The following is a 22,707-nucleotide window of genomic DNA, read 5'->3' as shown; positions in this document are numbered from 1 at the left end:
TTTTTGATTGAAAAAATGTTTGGAAAGTTTGTATTCATTTTCTAGCACTTCAATTAGGAGTCATGACAATTTGTGCAGACTTTACTTCTGTGTATTTTTAGAAGTACTACCAATGCTTATTGATTTAGTCAGCTACATGGAGAAATATCCCTCCAAGAGCACCCCCAGCTCATACCTGCCAGCCTTTGGGTGTCCATGTTTGGGGAGGGACGTAGGAGGACCATTAGAGAGAGCACTGCACACTATGGCCACCAAAAGCAGCAAACTGAGCTTCATTTCCGAGCTTCTTCTTTAAATGTATTCATAATGTTTGCATGTGTCAGCTCTGCTGAGGTGGCATCTCAGGTTTTAAATTAATATTGTTGTAATGCATTTCTTTTTAATTAAAAAAGAGAGCTCCCTTGTAGGAAATTTCATAAAATAAAACTAATTAGTAATAAACAGATTAAATCTTTGTCAGTTAATCAACACTATAAACTTCTGAGTATTTGGAGAGCAGTGTGAGATAACACTGTCGTCATAATAAGAGTGTTTGAAATCATCAGGGATCCCACTGTGCTGTTTGGGTGGTGAGAAAATAATGATTGAAGATGGGCTCCCCTACAGCGCTCACATGTGAATTCCCCTAAAGATTAAAGCTGAAAAGATCTGAATTTGATGTTGGCCCTATCTCTAAAGCAATTTTTTTAAAGAGTAGGCAATGGTGGTGGATAGTGCCAAGCAAATTCTTAACGATGCTGAAACCAAAACCTGTCACAACACCACAAAGTTTTTGAGCTGGTGGTCAGTGACTGATCATGGGCTGGGAGCTTTGCAGCTTTCTCAGAGCAACTGTTCCCAGCTGATCTGAGGCTCTAACCTGTGGTGGAGATTGCCCTGCAAATTTCTCATGTTCTTCCACCCTCAATCCTCAACACAGTCATTTCCATCAGAACTGTGGCAGTCCTCTCATGGCACTTGTGCCAGGGTTCTGCCCAGGTCCATCTGTCTCCTGGGGATAAAGAATGCAGTGGAAGAGACCATGTAGCTTTGGGCAGGGACCTCTCTGAAGAAAGTTGGGCATACTAGAGCAGGACAGGGCATAGCCTGTCTGGTAGTGTATCAACACCTCATAACCCACTGTCACTTGGGATAATGCACATTTAGAAGGTTACGCTCTAAAGGCATTGACATTTTCTCCATTGCTACTAGGAATGTGTCAGAGCTCCTCACTATCACCCTGGGGGGTTCTTTGGAGCCATTGGGATTATTTGGGTTCTTCCTTTGAAATATATGGAAAATTTAGGTGGGCTGGAATAAAAATAAGGGGAGTGAGAAAAATGAATCACATTTGTCCACATACAGCAAACTTAGTGGAGTGGGTTAGCAAGAAGTTGTGATCTGAGGAACAGCAAGTGGGAGTCATACAGAATTATTATCTTTTAATTTCTCATCTTTGTCTTTATTTGGTCACTGCATCCATAATTGCATGTGTTTTGTCATAGAAGCGCCCATGTAAATCAGTTTTGTTGTGGCATGAATTAAATGAGCAGTAATGGTATTATAAAATACATTCAGTTTGGAACACTGTTATTGCTTAAAATACACTGTGAATGTTAGATTATACTGCTGCCTCCAAAGATCTAAATTTGAATACAGTGTTGGAGTACAAGTGAATTGGTCATTCTTATTTTATTTTTCATATACTGGTGTTGTATTACAAACTGCAGCCTGCTTGATAGATGTCTATTCTGGAAAAACGAGAGTCCCAGTTCCTGCTCCTTCATTAGCACTGAGTCCATAGGCAGCTGTAAAACCAACAAAACCTCATGGGGATGGTTCTGTTAAAAAGGTGGGAGCTGAACTGCACTGGTTAATTTCAGAGACGTTGTGGACTGTTTCTTTTCAGAAGTCTTTAGCTACCCTGACACTATTACTTTTGAAAATCAGATGCTAGGTGTTCTCACTTTTCCACTTCTTCCAACTGGACATCTGTGTGCAAAAGTAGAAGCTATTTAAAACACCCCTTTCTTTTCCTCAAATTGTAGTGCGTCTTCATGTAGTATGTCTTCATATAGTATGTCTTTGCAATTTTTGCAAGGGCAAATTGTTTGTAACAACTTCCTTCATATTTATAATTACAACCAGCTCTTTGAATTAAAACCTTTTATTAAACATCTTTATGAAATACTCAGCACAGATTTACTGGGGGGTGAGAGAATAACAGAGCTGTTGCATCCTTGCTAACCACCACATAATGCATTTTTGTGCCATGTGTTTTTGGGACAGCTTCTGCCTTTGAATCGTGTTTCTGCGTTTGGAGAAAGAAGCACAGATAGTTTTTGTTTTGGTTTTTTAAATACTGGAGTGGAAGATCACTTCCTATCAAGAGGCCAAATGCCCTGGTTTGGCAAAATGGGCTGCTTACAGGGGTGATCCTTCTGATCACACAGCTTTCCTACAATACTGCGTCTGTTATTTGCATGGTGGGTGATCTTCAGATATTAATGGGTCTTTAACTCACTTCTAAAAAATGACAATGTGTCTCATGATTATCATAATTTGTCTATTCATCTTGTCTCCCTTACTTTTTCTCTTCTTTTTTTTTTTTCCTTTTCAGGATGGAGTAGGTGTAGATGAGAAGCTGTCTTTACGGCGGGTGGCCGTCGTAGAAGATTTCTTTGACATTATCTATTCCATGCATGTTGAAACTGGGCCCAATGGAGAACAAATCAGAAAACATGCTGGACAAAAGAGAACCTATAAAGCAGTAAGTACAAAAACCAGCTTAAAGTGAACATGTCTCTAAAAATGTGAGCTATTTGGGTTTAGTCACGTGGCATGAGATTTGTGGGGTTTTTTTCCCAACTAGATTAGTGCTGACACTGTCACTCTCAAATTGATTTTAGAGATCTTTCATTAGTGCATGAAAACATATTGTTTAGAAATCACGTTTGCTGTATAATAAGGGCCATATGCACTGACTTCACTAGACATTCTCTCATTGGTACAAGAAGAGAATTTGCTATTTCTATAATGGTTTCTAAAAGCTCTGTATTAATTAATTTCTATTAAATGGATGAAGTGTTAAAGCAGACTTAGAAGGTATTGTCACAACTTGGCTAAATGGATTCCTGTGTTTCAGCATATAAATGAAGGTGCCTTATAGGTTATTGCCATAGACTAAGTGATACCTAATGATTTAATGGTATGAAAACTTGTACATGTCCTAAATTCCAAGGGCTGGAAAACTACTAGGTATAATAATGAAAGTGTTGAGGAGGTACCTCTCATTCCTGCATAAACTGGCTGAGTAGAGAGAAAGTAGTATTTTAAAAATTTTAATTGCATCATAGTCCTAAAATAGCTATAAATGGCTTTTGTGATTAGTGACACAAATATAACACTTTGCTGTCCTATGGAGATTAATGAAACATTTGCTGCACTCTCCCAAGGTGCTTAAAATTCATGGTCTTGCCTGGATTTGGGTGACTAATTTTCCATGTGCAGGGCTGTGATAATGCCAGGCACACTCAGGGGTTGATCCTGACCCACCTGCCCAGCTGTTTCCAGTTGCTGAAGCACCAGGGGCTCTCCCAGGGTGGCAGGGCAGGGGTGCCCAGCCAGGTGCCATCACATACCCCTGACTGGACTGCAGGGCATCCAAGGCACCTCTCCCCCTGGTCCCAGTGGGATGTGGGTGGCAGGGATCTGTGGACAGGGCCCTGAGGTGACCTATCACCCTGAACACAGTTCTTCATCTTAAAAACAGCCTGGGGTTATGTGAGCTGTTTTTTATCAGAGGTCACCAGAATATGGGGAAGCTCCAGGTTTCTGATTCAATTTTGGCTGTAAGAAATGGCTGTTTTTCCATTACTGTTTCTTTCACCCTTATAGCAATCTTTTCTCTCTATCTGTGAATCCCTTCACAGATATTTTATTTATAGGCCATTTCAGATGGTTTGTTGAGGGATAAGCTCTTGGCAAAATTTCTTATAATTTGTTCCCAGAGGGATTGACCTTAAGATAGACATATGAAGACATCTTTTATCTGGGTGTGCTTTTGTAGGGCTTGGAGTGTTATTTCAGGGTGATCTAACGCAAACTCTCTAAATTAATTTTCACCTGGCACCTCAACCATTTTGATACTTCATTTTCTCTTTCAGAAAGCATTAGAAAAGTGATATTTTCCATTGACCTTTCTCTTTCTATTTTGTTTTACTTCAGTAGGCTGTTCAAAGATATAGGTCACAAATCTCTTAGAATAATATACAGCTATAAGGAATGCTGCCAACTGTAAATACAGTACTTCAAGTCATCATCCCACAAATGCGTGCCAAGTATAATATTTACTACTGTAAGAATCCCATGATTGCAGGTCAGATAAGAAATTTGTTTATTGTGAATAGCATAAAAGACTAGTGTATCTTTGGTGAGAAGAACTATTTGTGCAGATTCACTAGCCTACACAGTAGTTTCATCTATTGTCAACTTTTACTGCAATTGAGACATGAGCTTGTTGCATCTTTAAGGGTGCCAAAATGTAAGTTTTTGTCAGTCTGCAATATTTGTGCATTCATTTAATTGTATATTAATTTATCAAGGGCATTGAGTTGCCTTTCCCAGTGAAGATTCACATATATAATTTTGAAAGGCTTCCATAGATTAAAAAAATGGAAAAAAGACTCCAGAAGAAAAAAATTACAATTCTTGCTCTCTATTCTGACATAAGAATTAGGTTAAGTAAACAGGCACCAAACCCCCAGACCTTCTGGGGAAAGGCATGCTCCTTTACTGGACCTGTCCATGAAAATGCCTTTAGTAAAATTAAGAGCTATAGTGTCAGTCTGTTCCAGGAAGCCATGCAGTATCTACCTCCTCTGTGGCACTGTAAGGAGGAATAAGGTAATATCTCAGGTAACTGTCTCCCAAAACATTTTACTTTAAAAGCTTTATAAATCAAACTGAAGTACTTTGGCGGGGTTTAATTTCATTAAGTGAATCTGGAACAAGATTAATTTAGTCTCGTTTCTTTATTCACGTGTCAGAAGTGAATCATCCCTGAGATCTCTGCATGTATTTGTCATACATAAGTATTCACCAAATGGTTGGAGTGAAGAACTTTTATAGGAGATGTGCTTCACAAACTCTTTGCTACAATTGCTATTTGTAATTCACCCCTGGCATGATCTAGTCACATTGCTTCCATTCTCTCACTAGATAACCTAAAAAAACCTTTTAACAGAGAAATTATGGAAAGAAAACACCACAAGTTTGGTACGAAATTCCTGAACTTCTGAAGTTCATGAATACTGTCATGGATTTTCAGTACCTAAGTATTTCTGAAAAATTAATGGCACAGCCCTTGAGAATTGCAACATATTGATTTTAGGTAATTAATTTGCTTATATGTGTGTGAGTCTTGTTTTCAATAGTAAACCTGCTCCACTCAAAGTTTTGAATATGCTCAAGAATGATTGGAAGGGTAATGAAATTGTCAAAGGTGACTTAATTAACCACTGTCTGCATTTACATGGAGTAACAAATTTGGCATAGAGTCTTTTTAATTTTTGATAGAGTCACCCTGGGTGCTGGTGTGCTAAAATACATCAGAATGTCTCCCTAAAAATGTGTTCAGAACACTTGACAAACTCATTTAGGGAATCTGCACTGCCTTGTTTATGTTAACTGCATGGAAATGCATGATATTTTTACAACTGATTGATTTGTGTGGAACTTCCTACACTAGCACTGTGCAGGAAGAAAAATAGGATGTGGTACTTGAGACCTCTTAAAGAGCAGAGTACTGGAAAGAGCCTTTCCATTTTAATTGGGGCAGCAATGTACCAAGCTCAAACTGTAGGATTTTTGGCACAAACCCTCTAGATAAATTAGGAAAGCATCTGTCCTTCAATATTTAAGTTTAGGATAAGGTCCCATTCTCTCTCCTCTGCACACGAAAAGACCAGAAGGGAATTGTATCAACTCTGTGTGTATGATGTGGGAGAGTGACCTTGAAAATATGCAAAACAGGAGGCGTGTCCTACTTAACTGGCAGGTTTTGTGTTCATTTTGGGTACCTGACTTGTATACAAGGTAAGATTGATGTGCTGTGTTCCTTGCCAGCATAACTTTAGGTAGATCTATACCAGCAAATAACCCAGACATGGCTTATATATGTAAAATGAAACCAAGAACTTTAAATCATATCCAAAGTACGCCAGACTAGAGGAATAATTAATGTGGTGCTTTTAATCTCAGCTACTTTTCCAGTTCCCAGGGAAGTTTACAAACAGAGAAAACATTGAGGATCTTGATCTGGGAGATAATTCCCTCACAAAGGCAGGATATGTGACACAAGGCCTGGCCAAGTTGCTTGCTCAGCAGGGGCACAGGTGACTCGGAAGATGCGGAAGGTGAAAAGAGCATGTTCCTCAGGGCAAGGGAAAGCAGTGGTGCCCAAAGAGGTCCATGCTTGTCCTGCATTCCCCTGGGTGCTCTGCTGGGCCTCACAGGAGGTGGAGTGAAATGCTGATGCCAGCAGTGTTGTCAGAGAAAGCACGGGGATCTCGCGGGGGTATCTCCGCTAGCAGGTGCTGCCACAGCTCAGTGTCTAAGAGGAACTCTTTGCTTTGGGGTGGTGCTTTTCACTCTGTGCTCTCAGGGAGTTATTTTTGTATAGACATCCCACTCTGAAAGGAGAACTGTGGCATCAAACTGGGATGGGGACGCATGGGAGAGAAGTGTTCAGGAAAAGAATCCATCTGGTGCATTTGGGAAAGGCATGCAACAAGTACATAGCAGGCTTTCTGTGCCTTTGTAGAACTACATTTCTTGATTTAAACTATTCATTTGTGTCTACAACTTAAATACAAGTGCTGAGGGGTATATCAGAGGTGGGAGTAACTGGGAAAAGTTGTGGCTACAGTAGCAGCATAATGCAACAGGCTCAAGCTGTCAGGACAACTCTGTGATTCAGTGCAAACCAGGAAAAAAATAGCCTTATTACACTTTTCAAGAAGTGCAAATGGTCTGTGATGAGGCTGGCAAGCTAAAACATCTGTGTTACTTCTCATGCCCAGCTATTGGTACTGTCAAGCCAGACAAAATGATTTAAGCCCTATATTTCAGAACAGATTTGACTTTCCATACTCTGTTTTGATATCCTTAAAAAAGGCAATAGATTTTCATTAATTTAAACAATTGAGAAGGTTCCTCATCTTTCTATGTTATATCTGGACACATTTTCCCACAACTAAGTGCATCCTCTAGCTGAGAGCTGTGTATGTCTCATAGCTACCTTAAGCACCTTTAACTCAATGTAGCTATTCTACTTGAATTTTTTAACTATGAAGGACTATATCTGTCTGTTGAGTCTGTGAGTCTCTGTGCAAAATCTTGAAATATTACAGCAGTGAACTTGAATTGTGAGTGAGGGTTGTCATGTCTGAGCAGGTGAAATGGGTTGGTTAATAAGAATCCCAACCCATAAATGAAAAAGGAGCCACTGGGCTGATGAGCTGGAAGAAGCAGGCTTGTAAAACACGGGGAGATAACTAATGTGTCAAGGGAGAGCAGCCTGAGACAAGGCTCTCATCAGATAGGTAGTACATAAATGTATAACATTTGAGGCATTAACAGGAGCCTTTAAGATGTGGGGTAATATCTGGGGTATTGTGCATCATCCAGCTGTTTCAGTTATAAATGTTTCTTGATTTTGGATCAAGATTTTGAGTAGCTTCCCATCTCTCCTATCAGCCTAAGAAAAGCCTTGCTGACACTGAGAAACAGGGGGTTACTCTTTTTCCCTCCCAAAACAAGAATGTGCTTGTGAATCCCCTGTGAGCATCACACTGAGTGTGTTTTCCTCAGGGAATAATTTTTTGACAGGTTGCTCTGTGAGATAACATCATCTCCTTCCTGATCAAACAGGCTGAAGTAGATTTGGGGCTTGGCTGGTTTCTGTACAGGACAGACCTTGTACTTGGGGAAGTAGAAGAACTTGAGCTTTGTGCAGGGCCCTAGCATGCCTAAATTCTTGCATCCACACCATTCTTGTATGCATGGCAAAACAGCCAAGCCCCGTGCACTTTTACTCTATGAGCTTGTTCCTGATTCTTTTCAGGGGGTGAGTGTTCAGTGTCCTGGCAATTGTCCCACTAGCAGGTGTTTCCCATTGCTTCCCTCACAGAGAGCAGTTTTTGCTAGATGGAGAGAGAAGGGAAGGGAGCTGTGAAGTGCAAGTTTAGCACATGAGGGAACAGCATTTCCCACAGTGTAGCGGGGTAGCGAGCTCTTGCTAAAACTCCCAGCAGTGCTAGATCTGATTTCCTGTGTCAGCCCTCTATTCTGACCTCTTGCTGAGGAAAGGAGAGGGCTTCCCTTGGCTGGCTTGCCCTCCTGTCATCAAGAAACCAATTTCTGCCACCTGGTTTGATGGCTGTGGGCCCAGGACAGATTACCATCTTCCCTCTATCCCTATCTTTCTCTCTCTTTCCCTCCTCCTGGAGTCCTCTTTTGATCATCTTTCCCCCTTTACCCTCCTTAATTAAAAAAAAAAAATACAAGCACACATGTAAAATCTCTATTCTGACACATTGTATCTTCCAGACTACACATACACCCTCCATGTTAATTCTTTAGAGGTTAATAGGTTCACTTGCAAAATTTCACTCCCTCTCCTCACACTTGTCTTTCCTACTCTGCCATATGTGTCCTAAAATCTGCCTTTCAGTTTAGGACTTGTTAACTTTCCAAGCAAAAATTTAGCTCTGAAAGCTACATCATCACAACATCCTGCACTTAAATCATCTGAGTATGGGAGAGCAAAAAGGAAACTTTGCTTGTTTTCCCTGCCTGTAGTGATGCAGTCAGAATGAAATAGGCTTCTCACAGACAATTAGGACATTCATTGCTTAGCTCCAATGTAAATCAGATTATATGCTCAGGTAGTGGATTACTTGCCTGTGCTAGTTGTGCTCTTCATGGGATCCAGTAAAGAAGCCTGGACAGGCCTTCACTGCTCCATGATGCTTTGGATGCAGTCATATATGTCAAAATATACCAAAACCTTTTTGTTAATGGTGAAGTAAGATCATAAAAGCTTTGACTCTGAAACCACTGGAGTCAACTCACTTTCCTCTCAATTCAGAGTTAAAGCCAAATATATGTAGATGTGCATGGACTGTATTGTTAGGAAATGCTTGCTTCTTATCTTATAATTTCTGAGGCTAAAACAAACCCTGTGTAATTTTTGCGGTTTTTGCTTAATGCTCTGGAAGTTCTGTTTCTTCTTCATATATCTTTACAATGTAAAAAGGCATATAGCTATAATAGCTATACCTAGTATGCAATACTTAAACACAAACCTCCTAGAATCTGCTGTTTTTCTGATTTCTCCATGATACAGAACACATCCAGTTATGAGATAACACATCTCTACAAGCAGCAGAAGATGTACTTATGTGCAATAAAAACACAAGTAAGAGTAAAGAATCCCATAGGGATATTTCTAGAGCTTATATATTTGAGAAAAGTATAGTTATAATATTTTTTTTTAAATCAATCCAAGTAATTTTATCAATATGGTAAATCAGCACTCATTGGTCTTTGATGGGAATGGGCATGTGCATTAGAAGTTTCTTGTAAGTCATGCCAAAAATATGACAGTCTGATTTGTCAGAGTATGAATGTAAATAAGGCAATATCCCCCACTTCTTTTTTCTGGCTTTATTTTTTCTTAAAATGTAGAAGCATGTTCATCTTTGAATCTTTTTTTTTTTTTGGCATGGATTTACAATAAATGCATATTCTTTTGCTATATATTTTATTAGCTAATAGCCTTGAGAAGAGGGCTAGGAGCTGGGCCAGTGAAGGCAGTTAGAGGATACAGCATCAGCAAGGGCTGAGTCATTACTTCCTTCTTTTGGATTGAGTAAAGGACAGAAACAATTTTTCCTGATGAAATCAGACCACTCAGGTATTTTTGTGTAATTACTTAGAAGGTGTCATAGGCCTCCAGGTTGTTCTCTGAAACACTCACATGCAAGCCAGCCCCATGAATTACATCAGTTCAGTCTTGTGCATAACCTGGTAAACTCTACTGAGAGCTGAAATATGGGATTTTATGTTCAGCCTTGTGCTAATTTGGTTGAGCATTTCTTGGCTACAGCTGGTTCAGAGCTCAGCCAGAGCAAGCAAGTGGCTATCTGCATCTTATAAAGTAGAGATGAAAGCCAAACAAGGGTCTGCACTGCTGGGGGTGTGAAATTGTGCAGTAGGGGAGTGACAATTCATCAGCTTCCTGGCAGTGAAAGTTGGAGACACCTTTCTTTTCTATGTATTCAGGCAACAAGAATAAGTAATGTTGTGGGCTATGCTCCTTATGTATCTCTTTTAATGTGATTCCTGTTGTGTTATGGCAATTTATACAGTCTGAAGTCTAGGAATGTCAGTGATTGATTCAAATTATAAAATAAACAGGGGAGGAAGTTGGTGAAATCTGGAGTTATTTAGGGAAGGGCATCCTTAAAACTGTGTTGCAGTGGGAGGTTGGAGACACGAGCATCTGCTCTATGGACAAATTTAGTTATAAAACCCAGTTCCCTTATAGTCAGTGGAGCAGACCTATCAAATCTAGGCCTTAGCTCACTTTCTCTCCATGGAGGAATTTCATCTTGTTTGAGCAGAACTGGAATTTTGACAGAGATGCTTGATTAGAATAAATGGAGCGTTCCTATTGAATGCAGGGGACTAATGAGTCCATTGGTAAGCTCCATTAATTTCAATACAGTGCTAAACATGTTAAATGTTGTAAGAGAGAGGTTGTGTATGTGCACTTTCCAATTTTTTCAATACTGAATGCTAGCTGGTTTTATGTTCTTTTTTTAATTTCCATAAAGCATGAGTATAACCAGTGTTTTCATGTTTGGAAAGGTAAATAAGCATCTGTTCTGTGGGTATAAAAACAGGAAAAAATAATCTAAAAATGTATTTTTAGTAGGACCTCCCATTCAAAAGTGGCTTCATTTAGTGCCTTAATTTTCAGAAAAGGTGTTTCAGGCCCAGAAAAAATCTTTGCCAATTTTCATCACAATATTTGCTTTAATACTAATTCTCTTCTCCCTCCCCAATAAGATTTCCATTATATAAGAAAACAACAACAATAAACAGCCTAAACCCAATGTTATAGACATGATAGTATATTTTGCATTCCCATTTTATAATGCATCATTTCTATTTATGGACGTGACACACATCACATCAACAAACACTAATTTAAACTCTACCTATTTTCAAAAATACTGCCACTGATAAATTTGGTCCATGGAGTTTTAGGAAATGTAAAATTCAACATAGATTAAGTAGGTGACAAGCCAAGTGGAAAAGTGACCATTCTTCCTCCTCTTAGCTCCCTTTTGAGGGGAAAAAGTGATTAGGACAATATGTAATCCCATTTAATTCTAGTTAAATCGTGATCTTGTCCTTTCTGTAGCCACACTTTCATACACACCATCTCCATTCTTCTTCACTTCCTGCTGAGACTTGCATCTCAGCATAGTGCTTGATAGGAAATCAAATCCTGCTGTAGGTTTTACAGTAGGGGAGTACAAACAGATTAACAACTCATTCTCTTAGTCTCTCTTGCTGGGCCTTGGTCTTCCAGTAAGGATTATCTCCATAGTAAGATAGCCACCATAGTTGGGAAAAAAGAGGCTAGAGATTCATTACAACACTTGCACTGTTCAGTGTATATACATCAACATATCTAAGGAATCCCAGAAAAGCCATGTATTTGCCTTTTATTAGCTTGAAAACACCCAAGTTTGGATGTTTTCATCAAACTCCACCCATCTGATAAAGCTGTTCCAGTGCACTGGAGTGTAACACTTTCTGCTGATGTCTGGTTTGAATGTCCCAAGACACCTCTGTTGTTCTCCCTGGTTATACACTATAAAGAGTTTTTCTCTACAGATTTTTAACTCCCTTTCAGGCAGCAGTGGGCTAAAATGAGATCTTTCTTGGCCTCATAACCTACATGAAAGGAATCTATCTCCCTCAACCTTTCCTTCAAGGTTTCCTTTAGGTTCCAGCTGCTGTGATGGCCTGGCTCAGAGCCATCTCCTGCTTCTTAGCAGCCTTCTTGAACTGTGGAGAAGAATGTGAACTTTGAGGGGAAACCTGGGCACATTATTCCAGCTGCCTTCTTACCAGCACTGAGTAGAGAGGGATAATAATTTTTCTTGATCTCTTGGCTCTACAGTTAAAGTAGCCAGTATGAGATGTAGTTTTTCTGAGATCAGAGAGTATGCTGCTAGCTCATTTTCATCTTGGCACCAGCCTCCGGGTCCTTTTCAGCAAGGTGAAATGTCCGTAAAGACAGATACATCCTTTGGGGTGAGGGGAATGCAATCTTTAAAACCAGTAACAACTTCTTCCTCCTCTCCCTCTCAAAAGAGAAACAAATCCCTCTGGTGCCTACTTGTGAGTATGTGGTTAGAAACAATGATTTTGTTGAAATCAAGAAACAACTAAAACCTGTTGTTTCAAAATATTGCCAGGTAAAGCAGAGTCTCTAAAATCAACTGGTTCACAAATTCTTTAACTATTAGTAAAAATAACATAGGTATTTCAAAGTACAGAACCACAAGCTTTAGAAAAATATTTTCACAAAACATTCAAGTACAAAGTTAAAATAGTAAGGCAACCTTCTTTGCTGCTAATACATCAAGTCCTATATCTGTCTATGTATTGTTACAGCAAAAAAAAATAGATCACATAAGACAAGTACTTTCTTTTTATGGCATTGGCTATTAAAAAAAGGTTTCTCTTCAACTTTTTTTGATACCATTCCACAGTGGGATAGCTGTTATGTATGAATCTTTTTGTTGAAAGGAATTTGAAATGAACTGTAAACAGAAAACAACCCCCCCTTTTGACATAAGTGGGATTTTTTTCAGTACCAACTGTTAGTAGCCATTAGATGCTAAGTAGGCAGATTGGAGAGATGCTTCTTGAAATCCTACATAGTATGCAGAACATGCTTTCATTGTGCTTCCTGGCATTAAAAGATAATGTGCCTTATTTGGAAATATGATGATCAGTCTCTTAAATCATGCTCAATCAGCTTACATATTAACACCTATATTTTGTTATTAATTTCAGATTTCGGAGACCTATGCCTTCCTACCGAGAGAAGCGGTGACACGATTTCTAATGAGCTGCTCAGAGTGCCAGAAAAGAATGCATTTAAACCCAGATGGAGCGGATCATAAAGGTAGTTTTAGTGTCAAGTAGTGGGATGTAAAGTAATTTCATTTCTAATACCCATTTATAGGTTCCTAGCTTAAGTGAGGGTTCATATAAATTTGGTAGACTTGTAACAGTTCACTAAGTCAGATCATCTCATTTACTTAAGCTGGAAGGTAGTGAATCTTCTGCTTTCACTTAAGGATGGAGTGTAATGCCATCTGCACCCTCAATAGAAAGATAGTTTTATCTGGAGGAAATAATTTATTTTGCTATGGAAGTGTTTGTATGGGAGCTTAAGCGCAAGGAATAGATAGGGTATATGGGCTGTAGTCATTTAGGGTAGAAGAGCTCATCAGTTTTCAGGGTTTGATCTTGGTTTTCCTTTTTTTTTGGGAGAATTCCATTTGTACAGCCTACAAGTGATTGCAAATGCAAAAGTTAGAGCTAAATAATATAACAGTCTGACTTTAACTGCAGAATAGGCTGACATAGCCTCTACAATTAACATATATTGCATAATTGCTATTTTTTTGCAGATAATGGAAAACCTCCAACTTTGGTGACCAGTATGATTGATTACAACATGCCCATTACTATGGCATATATGAAACACATGAAGTTGCAGCTACTAAATTCACAGCAAGATGAGGTAAAACCTGAAATCTTTTAAGTCTGATTTTCTGTTCTCCTGTGTTGTTTTGTACTTGTCTTTCAGGTGGCTAGGAAAACTGAAGTGAAGATGATTGTTGATCCCATCTTTATAATTTTGTTGCTAAAACAGTCAGTCTGAAGCCAAGGCAGGGTTGTTTTCAAGCAATCAGATTTAGAGAAAATATGATTTATGGCCCTTCTGTGACTGGGGGTAGTGAGTGTACTTTGAATTGCCTGGAGGTGCTCTTTCTCTGGACCAGTGGAAAGGGTGATGTGGGCAGCATGTTCACTTGAGGCTTAGTTCTGTGCCCAGCAGTGACTTCCACTGTCTGCTTTTAGAAACCAATACCATCACCAGCTGAAATGAATGCCATGCTGTTCTCAAGGTTAGCAAACACAATGCAACACATGGTACTGACAGTGATGAAAGTCCTGGTAACATCAGTTGAAAACTTTAAGGCAAAAAGCTTAATGATAAGAATAGGAGTTGCTTTTGATATTTTGAATAAAAAGGTAGAAAAAAAAGAAGGGGGAGAAGTAGACTGAGAATCAAGCTTCTTCATAAAGAATTTGGGTTGGATTGTATTTATTTCTTCTCAAGGGTTGTTTGCTTTCTCTGCTTTATTCAGAGTTTTCCCAGATCTGAAGAAGTGCTCCATCAATTCACAGGCCCATACCAAATTATTTGTGGTAACCCCATTTTGCTAGAAGTTTGCTCATTTACCATTTAAGCTGCCAAATAGAAGCTCAGCTATGTGCCAGCAAAAAACCAGTTCTGCATTCTATGTCTTCGTGTCCAGCAACATGATATTTTTTAATAAAGAAAGCCTTCAAAAACAACCTTAACTGCTGGATTATGTCAAGACCCTGACTGACTTCTGACTTGTGTAGAGTCAGCCAGATTTGTTTTCCCAATAAGTAGGTATGGGCTATTGCTGGAGATTTCATGAATTATTCAACACTCCCTGGAATGGGGATTTCACCACTATTCTAGAAATATCAGGATCCTTGTTTCAGTTTGACCCTTGGTTTAATTGCAGAGGGTGTAGGGAGAGATCCCAAACACAAATTTCTTAATGCATAAATACAGCCTGCTCATCTTTTCCTTCTATTGAGTCTCTTGATTATTTGAGGGATCTGGAAGTAGAGTTTCAGCTAGCAGGTGAAAAGAGGTTTGATTCTGCAGTAGCCTTAGGAATTAAAGGACTCCTTGATTTCTACACCTTTTCCCTTTGAGAATTACTACTTCCACAACAGGGTCAAGCACTCATGCTGGATCAGGACCCCATGCCACAGATCCTCTGTAGCCTGAATATTTTGGTGTAGTCTTTCTGGTGTGATGACTGAAATTTTTGTTGAACCAGTTTTTCATCTAGACAAGCCAGTGGCAATGATATGGAGGCAGCAGAACTTAACTTTGCTGGGTATTTCTCTGCCCAGCTTGGTTTTGTAGCTCTGTTGTTAGTGTATATGAAATGCCTGCAGCAGTGGATTTATGAAAGTAATTTCTTATATGTTTTAGTAATAATAATAATTTTTTTAGGATAGAGTGGGCACAAGGAAAGTTTTGGATTTATGAAAGTAATTTTTTGTATGTTTTAGTAATAATAACTTTTCAGAACAGAGTGGGCACAAGGAAAGTTCTCAAAGTAATCCTTATGTCTTTTCTCAAATCGCGGTTTTGCCAAGGTTTTCTTTTTCCCCTGGGCTGTACATTTGTTGGCCCTGAGAAAAAAATGACAGAGAAAATGTTGTAGTACAAAAGAGAAAGACATCTGGTTCAAACTATTTCATGCACTTAAAAAACAGGCTTGGGTTTGTAGGAAAGATTTAATCAATCATATCAGTATTCTTGTGTGAAATTGAGACAGAAGTAAACTTGGATCCCACTGCTAGCTAGAACAATGACTGAAAATCTCCTAATTCTCTCATCTTCAATTCCACATTTTTAAGCTGAGACCACTGATGAGAGGGAAACAGGCTTCATCTAAAAGGAGAACTCACCACCACTGTGTGGGAATTTAGATCTGTGCTGCAACTGTTATAAAGATGCCAGTGGTTCTCTGTTTTTGTTCCCATGCCCATGTGTCCATGCAGATTCAGATAGAAGTTTACACAGATAGAGGTTTACACAGATAGAGGTTTACACAGATAGATGTGTATACAGTTTGGGAAGTGAAGTGGAGGTATTCTGCAGTGCTGTAGGCAAACAGGCTGCCTATGTGTGTTGTTTTATAACTGTGCAAGTGTCAGCCAGAGCCTCCTTTCTGTGAGCCCATCAAATTGCCTAACCTCAGAACTGAAATATGTGAGCTGCTGCTTGCTGGTTCCTGCAGGATTCACTGAGAATTACCCCTGCTTTTTAACGGAGACACAGCAATCCAGAAGGTCTGGGGGAGTTTGTTTTCTTATCTTGCTCTTTGAACAAGCAGAGTGCATTTTCCCTAAACCTCAGACCCATCTGGTATGTGTGTGTGCCCTGGCCATGTCTGTCTGGGCAGGAGGCTGGTGGGCACCGGGGTCCATCTGTGAGGGCAGTGTTTGGGTGTTTGCTGCTGCTGTGACTTGGGTGCTCCTGCCTTGTGTAAGGCAAGACAGACAGGTGCCTGTCAGAGAAGCCGTCACTCTTCCATTCGTTTTTTTACAAATCCCTGAGAACGAGGGATTCCTTATTTGCCATTGTCCTGCTGTGGCAGTGCAGAACAGCTTCACCTTGTATGTTGTCCCACTCTTGCTCCTGACTGGCATTTGGAGTTCTTCATCCTAATTTAACATGAGTTATTACTGCAGGGAACTTGCTTTCTGGAAACAGGAGAAATGTCCGTACAAACTGGAAACATTGCTGAGACCTAGGGGAGGAACTGATTTAAGAGTTACTCAGAAATAAGCAAGCAGCTATATTAATACCTGTAATATCCACTTCACAACAAGTACACAGTAAATAATGTTCTAGAGATTGCTATTTTTCTAGGTCAGTTCTGGTGAACAACCCACAAAAATAGTCAGAATCCTATCTTGTCCTGTTTTTATTTAAAAATGCAAATAAAAATGAATTGGAAAACTATTTCAAACATTTCAGGATGTACAAATCTATTTGCCATAGTTTTCTCTCAGCTCTTTCAAGTACTTTTCTTCTTAACAGGAGTAACCATCAGAAAAGTTGTTACTGAAAATATATTGCCTTAGGTTTGTACATTGCCTCAGCCATTTCCAGAGCCAGACTTGTGGATACTTAATTTCTAATCCATGAGTGGATGTGTGAACTTCAGTGGGACTGAAGCAACTGAAGTCAAATATGTATTTGAATATTTTCTGGACTATGCTTAAAACTGTTTTCTTTTATAAGTGGGGATAATGATCAGGACTTTTACTTTTTGCCCTTCTTATCATCCCTGTAAAATGCTCTGTAACTGGACTTGATGGATAAATAATATTAAAGATGTACAATGTAGAATATATTTGCAATGATTCTCATGTGTTTATATTACTTTTATTTGCCACTGACTGTTACGACCATGCTCAGAACTTTTATAGGCTTTCTCATTTTCATAGATGCTTCTTTAAACAGAGTGTAAGTGTGACATCATGTAAAGGGAATTTGACCATGGATTCTTACCAGGTCAGGTTGCCATTTGAAAATATCTTCCTGTGAGTCTTTGTGGTTTAACCCCAGCCAGCAGCTCAGAACCATGTAGTGCCTTGCTCACTCCTCTACCCACTCTGGTGGGATGGGAGAGAAAATCAGAAAAAAAAGTGAAAAACCAGTGGTTGAGATGAGAAGTGTTTAATAATTTAAACAAAGTAAAATCTACTACTGCCACTACTGCTACTACTAATTGTAATGAAAGGAGAGAGAGAGAAGAAGGAATAAAATCCAAGAGAGACATGTGAAGCTAAATAAAATTCCTCACCACTCACTGAATGATGCCCTGCCAGTCTCCCTCTGGTCAAGTCCTCCCAGTTTATATAGTGGAAGTAATGCTCTGTGGTATGGAATATCCCTTTGGCCAGTTCAGGTCAGCTGTCCTGGCCATGCTCCCTCCTGGCTCCTTGTGCACCTGCTCACTGACAGAGCATGAGACCTGAAAACTCCTTGATTTAGAGTAAGCACTACTGAGCAACAACCAAAACATCAGTATGTTATCAACATTATTCCCACACTAAATCCAAGCAAAGCACTGTACCAGGGACTAGGAAGAAAATTAACTCTATGCCAGCCCAAACCAGGACAGGGGTCACTCACAGGGGTCACTTCCATGTGGGAAAGGTAAAGGATTCAGGCAGGGAATATAGGGAGGTCTCCTCAGCCAAATTTGAATAACAAGGGCTTGGTATGGTGTCTCTAGTTACCAATTCTTTTCTGGAATATACTATGGAACTACTATGTAGTATCTTCATAGTTGAGCAAATTGCATTTATCAGAATATCATACCAAATAAATGCTGTAGTTTCCTCCCTCTTCTTGATGTCCTCTGCTTGTTTTCTTATATACAAAAATGTTTAGCATGATTACACTCCACACTTTGTGTGAGTGAAACAAATGGGAAGAGAATGAACTGCACATATAATGTGAACAGTGCACCATGTTTTCTGACATGTCTCTTTCTATTTGTAGGATGAAAGTTCTATAGAAAGTGATGAGTTTGATATGAGTGACTCAACTAGAATGTCAGCTGTAAACTCTGACCTCAGCTCAAATCTGGAGGAGAGAATGCAAAGTCCTCAGAACCTCCAGGGCCAGCAGGATGGTAAGGCTCTCATTTTGTACAGAAAATGTGGCATTGCCTAGTCTTTGCTCCCATTCTGTGTTTTCTTTTAGAATTTGCTTTTCTTCATAGTGTGTTTCATTAGGTAATTCGAAATACATGTTCCCTATATCTCGGCATGAAGAAGAAGAAATTAGTTTTTTGGTTTTTTTCAGGTTAATTTATTTGTTGCTTAGGCAACAGGTGAGCGCTTAGACAACTATATCTTAAGTAGCATTATCGTACTGTTTCTAGATATATATCTGTAGTGTGACCATGCTCAGAAAACTGAGAAAGTTGTTTTTATGAGGAGGGAGAGTAGTGTGACAGAAACTGGTTATTTGGGAGATAGGAACTGGAATGTGGTATTCAGAAGACAGGATGAAAATAACAGATTCCTATGGAGAAATAGAGGCAAAAGATGAGAAAACAGCAAGCAGCATTGCACATTTGTATGTTAATTGTTTCTTTTTTACAACAAAAAGCTACTTTTTGGTCAGAGATAAAACTGACTTGGCATTGAAGGTACATGGGTGTGTAGTCATTGGATTCAGCTCTTGTTATATAGCAAGATAAATGCATCTGGTTTGGAATGGACTTTTCTGGATTATGGAGCTCACAAATAGCCTGTCTACTACAGACTGTGACAGTGGCTCAGGAGTGGCACATGAATGCTCAACACCCAAAGTGTAGGTCTATTCAATTGCCATTAGAAACAACACATTGGAATTCTGTACTTGCTGCTTGGGAATTTCCTGATCATATGTGCCAAATCAGAAATGCTTTTTATATTTCTCTTGAACACTAAATATATGGGATTTGACTAACCTGGATGCTTTTCACTTCATGCATCATGGTCATTTGCTAGCTGGTAAGATATTTAGGTGAGAATGGGTGTGGTGCATAGTGGCTGATAGGACCTGGTGATGGCTTGGATCTTCAGCTGGGTTGCTCGCCAAACAAAGGAAGAAGTAGGATGTGTGTGATAATTTGATAGGCCAGATTCTAACCACAGCTGCCTTTTGTCTAAGTGTCCTCAAGCCATCACAATTTTTTTTCAGCTTTTAACTAATTTCTGTCTGCATATGTTCACTAAAGGAGCAGTTCTGATGCACATGATGTATGAAAAGATAGTTCACTTTCCTGTTGAAGTTTGACTTTTCCCAGGAATAATATAGTAATACTGCTGACTTAGAGGTTTCAGGGATACTTAGGATGGTGATTTTTTAATGTATCTGGCTTTCACTGCAATACTGTGCTGTAGAAGTTTCACATATATAGTTTCATAATAATAATTGCATGCATGCATATGTCTAAAATAAAAATTATAGCTCAGTACAGTAACCTGTGAAGAAATGCCTGTCATACATATCTTAACACCTGCTGCAACCAGATTCATGTGCCACGTGTAATCATATTAGACCCTAAGTATGAATGATAAAATGCTGCAAATCTGTCACTTGCTATTTGAAATGATGGGAAGTAAATCCACTGTGGTCTTTGAACTTCAGACAGTGTGATCTTACAGTATGGCTTTAAATCTCTCAGCTTTCCTTCCCTTCCTCCCAGATGGCACCTGCTCACCTTCCTAAGCCAATCCTATTTTTTGCTGCGTCTTCTGGCTGAAACATCTGCTAATAGAGAGATTTGAAATAGCCACTCTCCCTGCTTCATTGTTTTCCTTTGCTAGCTGTTGTCAGTTAGCAAACCTAAGTGTGGCTAGTTATAGCAACACTGCTGTTTCAGATGTGGAAGAAGGGGCTGAAGGAGGAGCAGAAAGACATGAGAGAAGTGGTGGGGGGAAGAAGGAGGAGAGGAGAGGGCAGGAAAAAATAAGAGTGGAAGAAAATAAACAATATGAGAGGTAGAGGAAGGGAAGTTGGAACAGGAAAGAAGGAAAATAAAAGGGAACTTAAATGAATTTAGCAGTACAATCCCTTCTGCTGTCACAGGCTGCATTGTAGAATTTTACAAATTTAATCCTTAATTATAGCGCACACACACTGAAATCATCACCAAAGCATGAATCTGTGTCAAAAGTGATTCTTGCTCCCTTCCCTCAAACACTCTGCACGTCTATGAAAGTTTATGTCAGCCACCACATTCAGCCTATACATAAAGACACTTGGCATTTGCCTCATCTGAAATGTGTTTGCTGCATCCTGGCAGGTGGAAATTTGCTGTTGCATAAGGTTGCCTGTGTACACGCAGTTGGAAATGGTGTCTGGGGTGGAATGGGACAGCACAGGTCTTCTGCTGCCCCAAGCATGCTCTCTTTGGGAGGATAATTTGCTAATGGGAATCATTAGGAAAACTGCTGCCCGGGGTGGATTAAGCACAGCTCCAGTGTACCTAAAGGTGATGTGTTTAATCACTTTACTTACCTGGTTTTCCATGTAAAATAGCATGAGAATATTTTGGGACATCCCTTGTTTTTTTTTTTTTCCTATGGATTTAAATTGATTTGGTACTAGAATATAAACAGTCTGTGTACCCTAGAGGAATGTAATAGTGAGCTGGACCATGCTACTGAGGGATAGATGGAGGCTCCTCCTCCAGTTATCAGAGCATCAGAATGTTGACACTGTCTATGTAAAAGAAATATGATGCTTTCATAGCCTCATCCCTTGGGGCTGTACTTGCATCCTACTTAGACAGGCATTTTTCATTGGGAGTCCATTACAGAGCTCCTACTAGAAAATTTGACCTGAGGTTTCTCAATGTGTTCCAGCCCAATACTGTGTCCTGTTTCTCATGGTTGGGTTGCTTGAACCTAAATAGAATAAAGTCAAGTATGAGAGCAACTCACAGTATGAGCTGAAAGCAATAGACTTCTACACCCAGAAATGCCTTGGGAGGTGAGAAAAACGTTGAGGAGGGAGGGCACCGAGACAGAAGGTGCATATTTGCTCAGAGTAGATGAGTGCTGGCACTGCACAAAAGTCCTGGGCTCTGCAAGGGGACTGAGGCTTCATAATACTTGTACTATGCTTATTGGGTGGAAAGGGTACAGGGAATTAAGGAAATAATGAAAAGAGTGGAGAATTGGTGAATTGCATCCGTGGTACTGAAGTTGCTGCAATACTACTAAGGACAGTTCCCACTTTAGATTAGTCTTTGTACACTTTTAAATAACAAGGTCTTGAGTCACACCTGCTGGTGAATGGCTGAAAATCCTGAGCACCTGCAGGACTGCTGCAACGGTGGGGTAGGAGTTGGAAAAGGGCTGCTGCTCTTCCCTGGGGAGATGGAAAAGGAAAGGAGCTCTAATTTACAATTTGTTCATTCCCCAGCTGGGAATGGGGTATGGCTCTCTGTTCAGCAGTGCCTCAGAGGTGTTTTCTCTTGCAGCCAGCTGGGTAATAGAGCTGCAAATTGCTCATGTGTTCCTTTCTCTTTTGCTTGCCTCTTGCTTGCCCCTGTTTTCTTGCTTCCCTAGACATGACACAGTTCTGTGTCCTAAGCTGATTCTTTGGAGTGAGCCCTGTGTGTAACTCATCTGTAGGCAAAGCTCCAACTTGAGAGCTGTCTTTAATTCTCTTTTCTCTTAATAATGCTCTTGGGGCTCAGATGTTGCTGGATCAAACCCTTTTGCCCATCTCAGACCACAGACAGCAGGCAAGGTTTGTGAACTGAGTTGGAAATAAAGGAGCTTTTTTGTTTTTTTAAGTTAGTGGTTCATTCTGTTTAAAAAAAAAGATTTTTGTAGTGAAAAGTGACCTCTAGATAGGCCTTCAAAGGAGCAGCAACAGCTTCTACCCTGAGTGAAAACAGGACTTTTGTTGCCCTTGCCTGTTAGCTGGAGCCCTGTGCAGAGCAGCTGGGTGTGTTTCCCTCCTCACTGTGGTAGTTCATTAGTTACCAAGACATGAGATATGTAGGGGGATGGTCTATTAGAGGAAGTTAAGAGCATATGCAACCTTAGAAGTGAGGAGAATTAAGTATAAATTTGACATTGCATTTTTTATTGTTTGGGGTTTTTTAACTATGTGAGCTATCAAGTAAAAGGGATAAGACTATTTGACTGTAACTCAAACTGAAAGATGCAGGATTGATTTATTTTCAGTATTTTTCACTCTAT

The 22,707-nt window shown here is 39.6% G+C and overlaps 1 protein-coding gene across 4 annotated transcripts in view; it reads left to right on the top strand.

Moving 5' to 3' along the window:
* The window catches only part of NOL4 (nucleolar protein 4), a 189,326-nt gene that overhangs the window by 33,829 nt on the left and 132,790 nt on the right, over positions 1-22,707 (top strand). For all 4 annotated transcript variants that reach the window (XM_071418921.1, XM_071418929.1, XM_071418911.1 and 1 more), the window contains exons 2-5: positions 2,600-2,749; positions 13,144-13,255; positions 13,767-13,879; positions 18,497-18,629. In XM_071418921.1, coding sequence (XP_071275022.1) covers positions 2,600-2,749; positions 13,144-13,255; positions 13,767-13,879; positions 18,497-18,629 — 508 coding nt within the window. The remainder of the gene's footprint in view (positions 1-2,599; positions 2,750-13,143; positions 13,256-13,766; positions 13,880-18,496; positions 18,630-22,707) is intronic.

The sequence above is a fragment of the Agelaius tricolor genome, unplaced genomic scaffold (genome assembly GCF_023055355.1).
Source record: "Agelaius tricolor isolate 1412-34295 unplaced genomic scaffold, bAgeTri1.0.p SCAF_2, whole genome shotgun sequence".
Classification (NCBI taxonomy): domain Eukaryota; kingdom Metazoa; phylum Chordata; class Aves; order Passeriformes; family Icteridae; genus Agelaius; species Agelaius tricolor.
The sequence above is the reverse complement of the archived record's forward strand: the minus strand, read 5'-3'. Positions and strand labels throughout refer to the sequence as shown.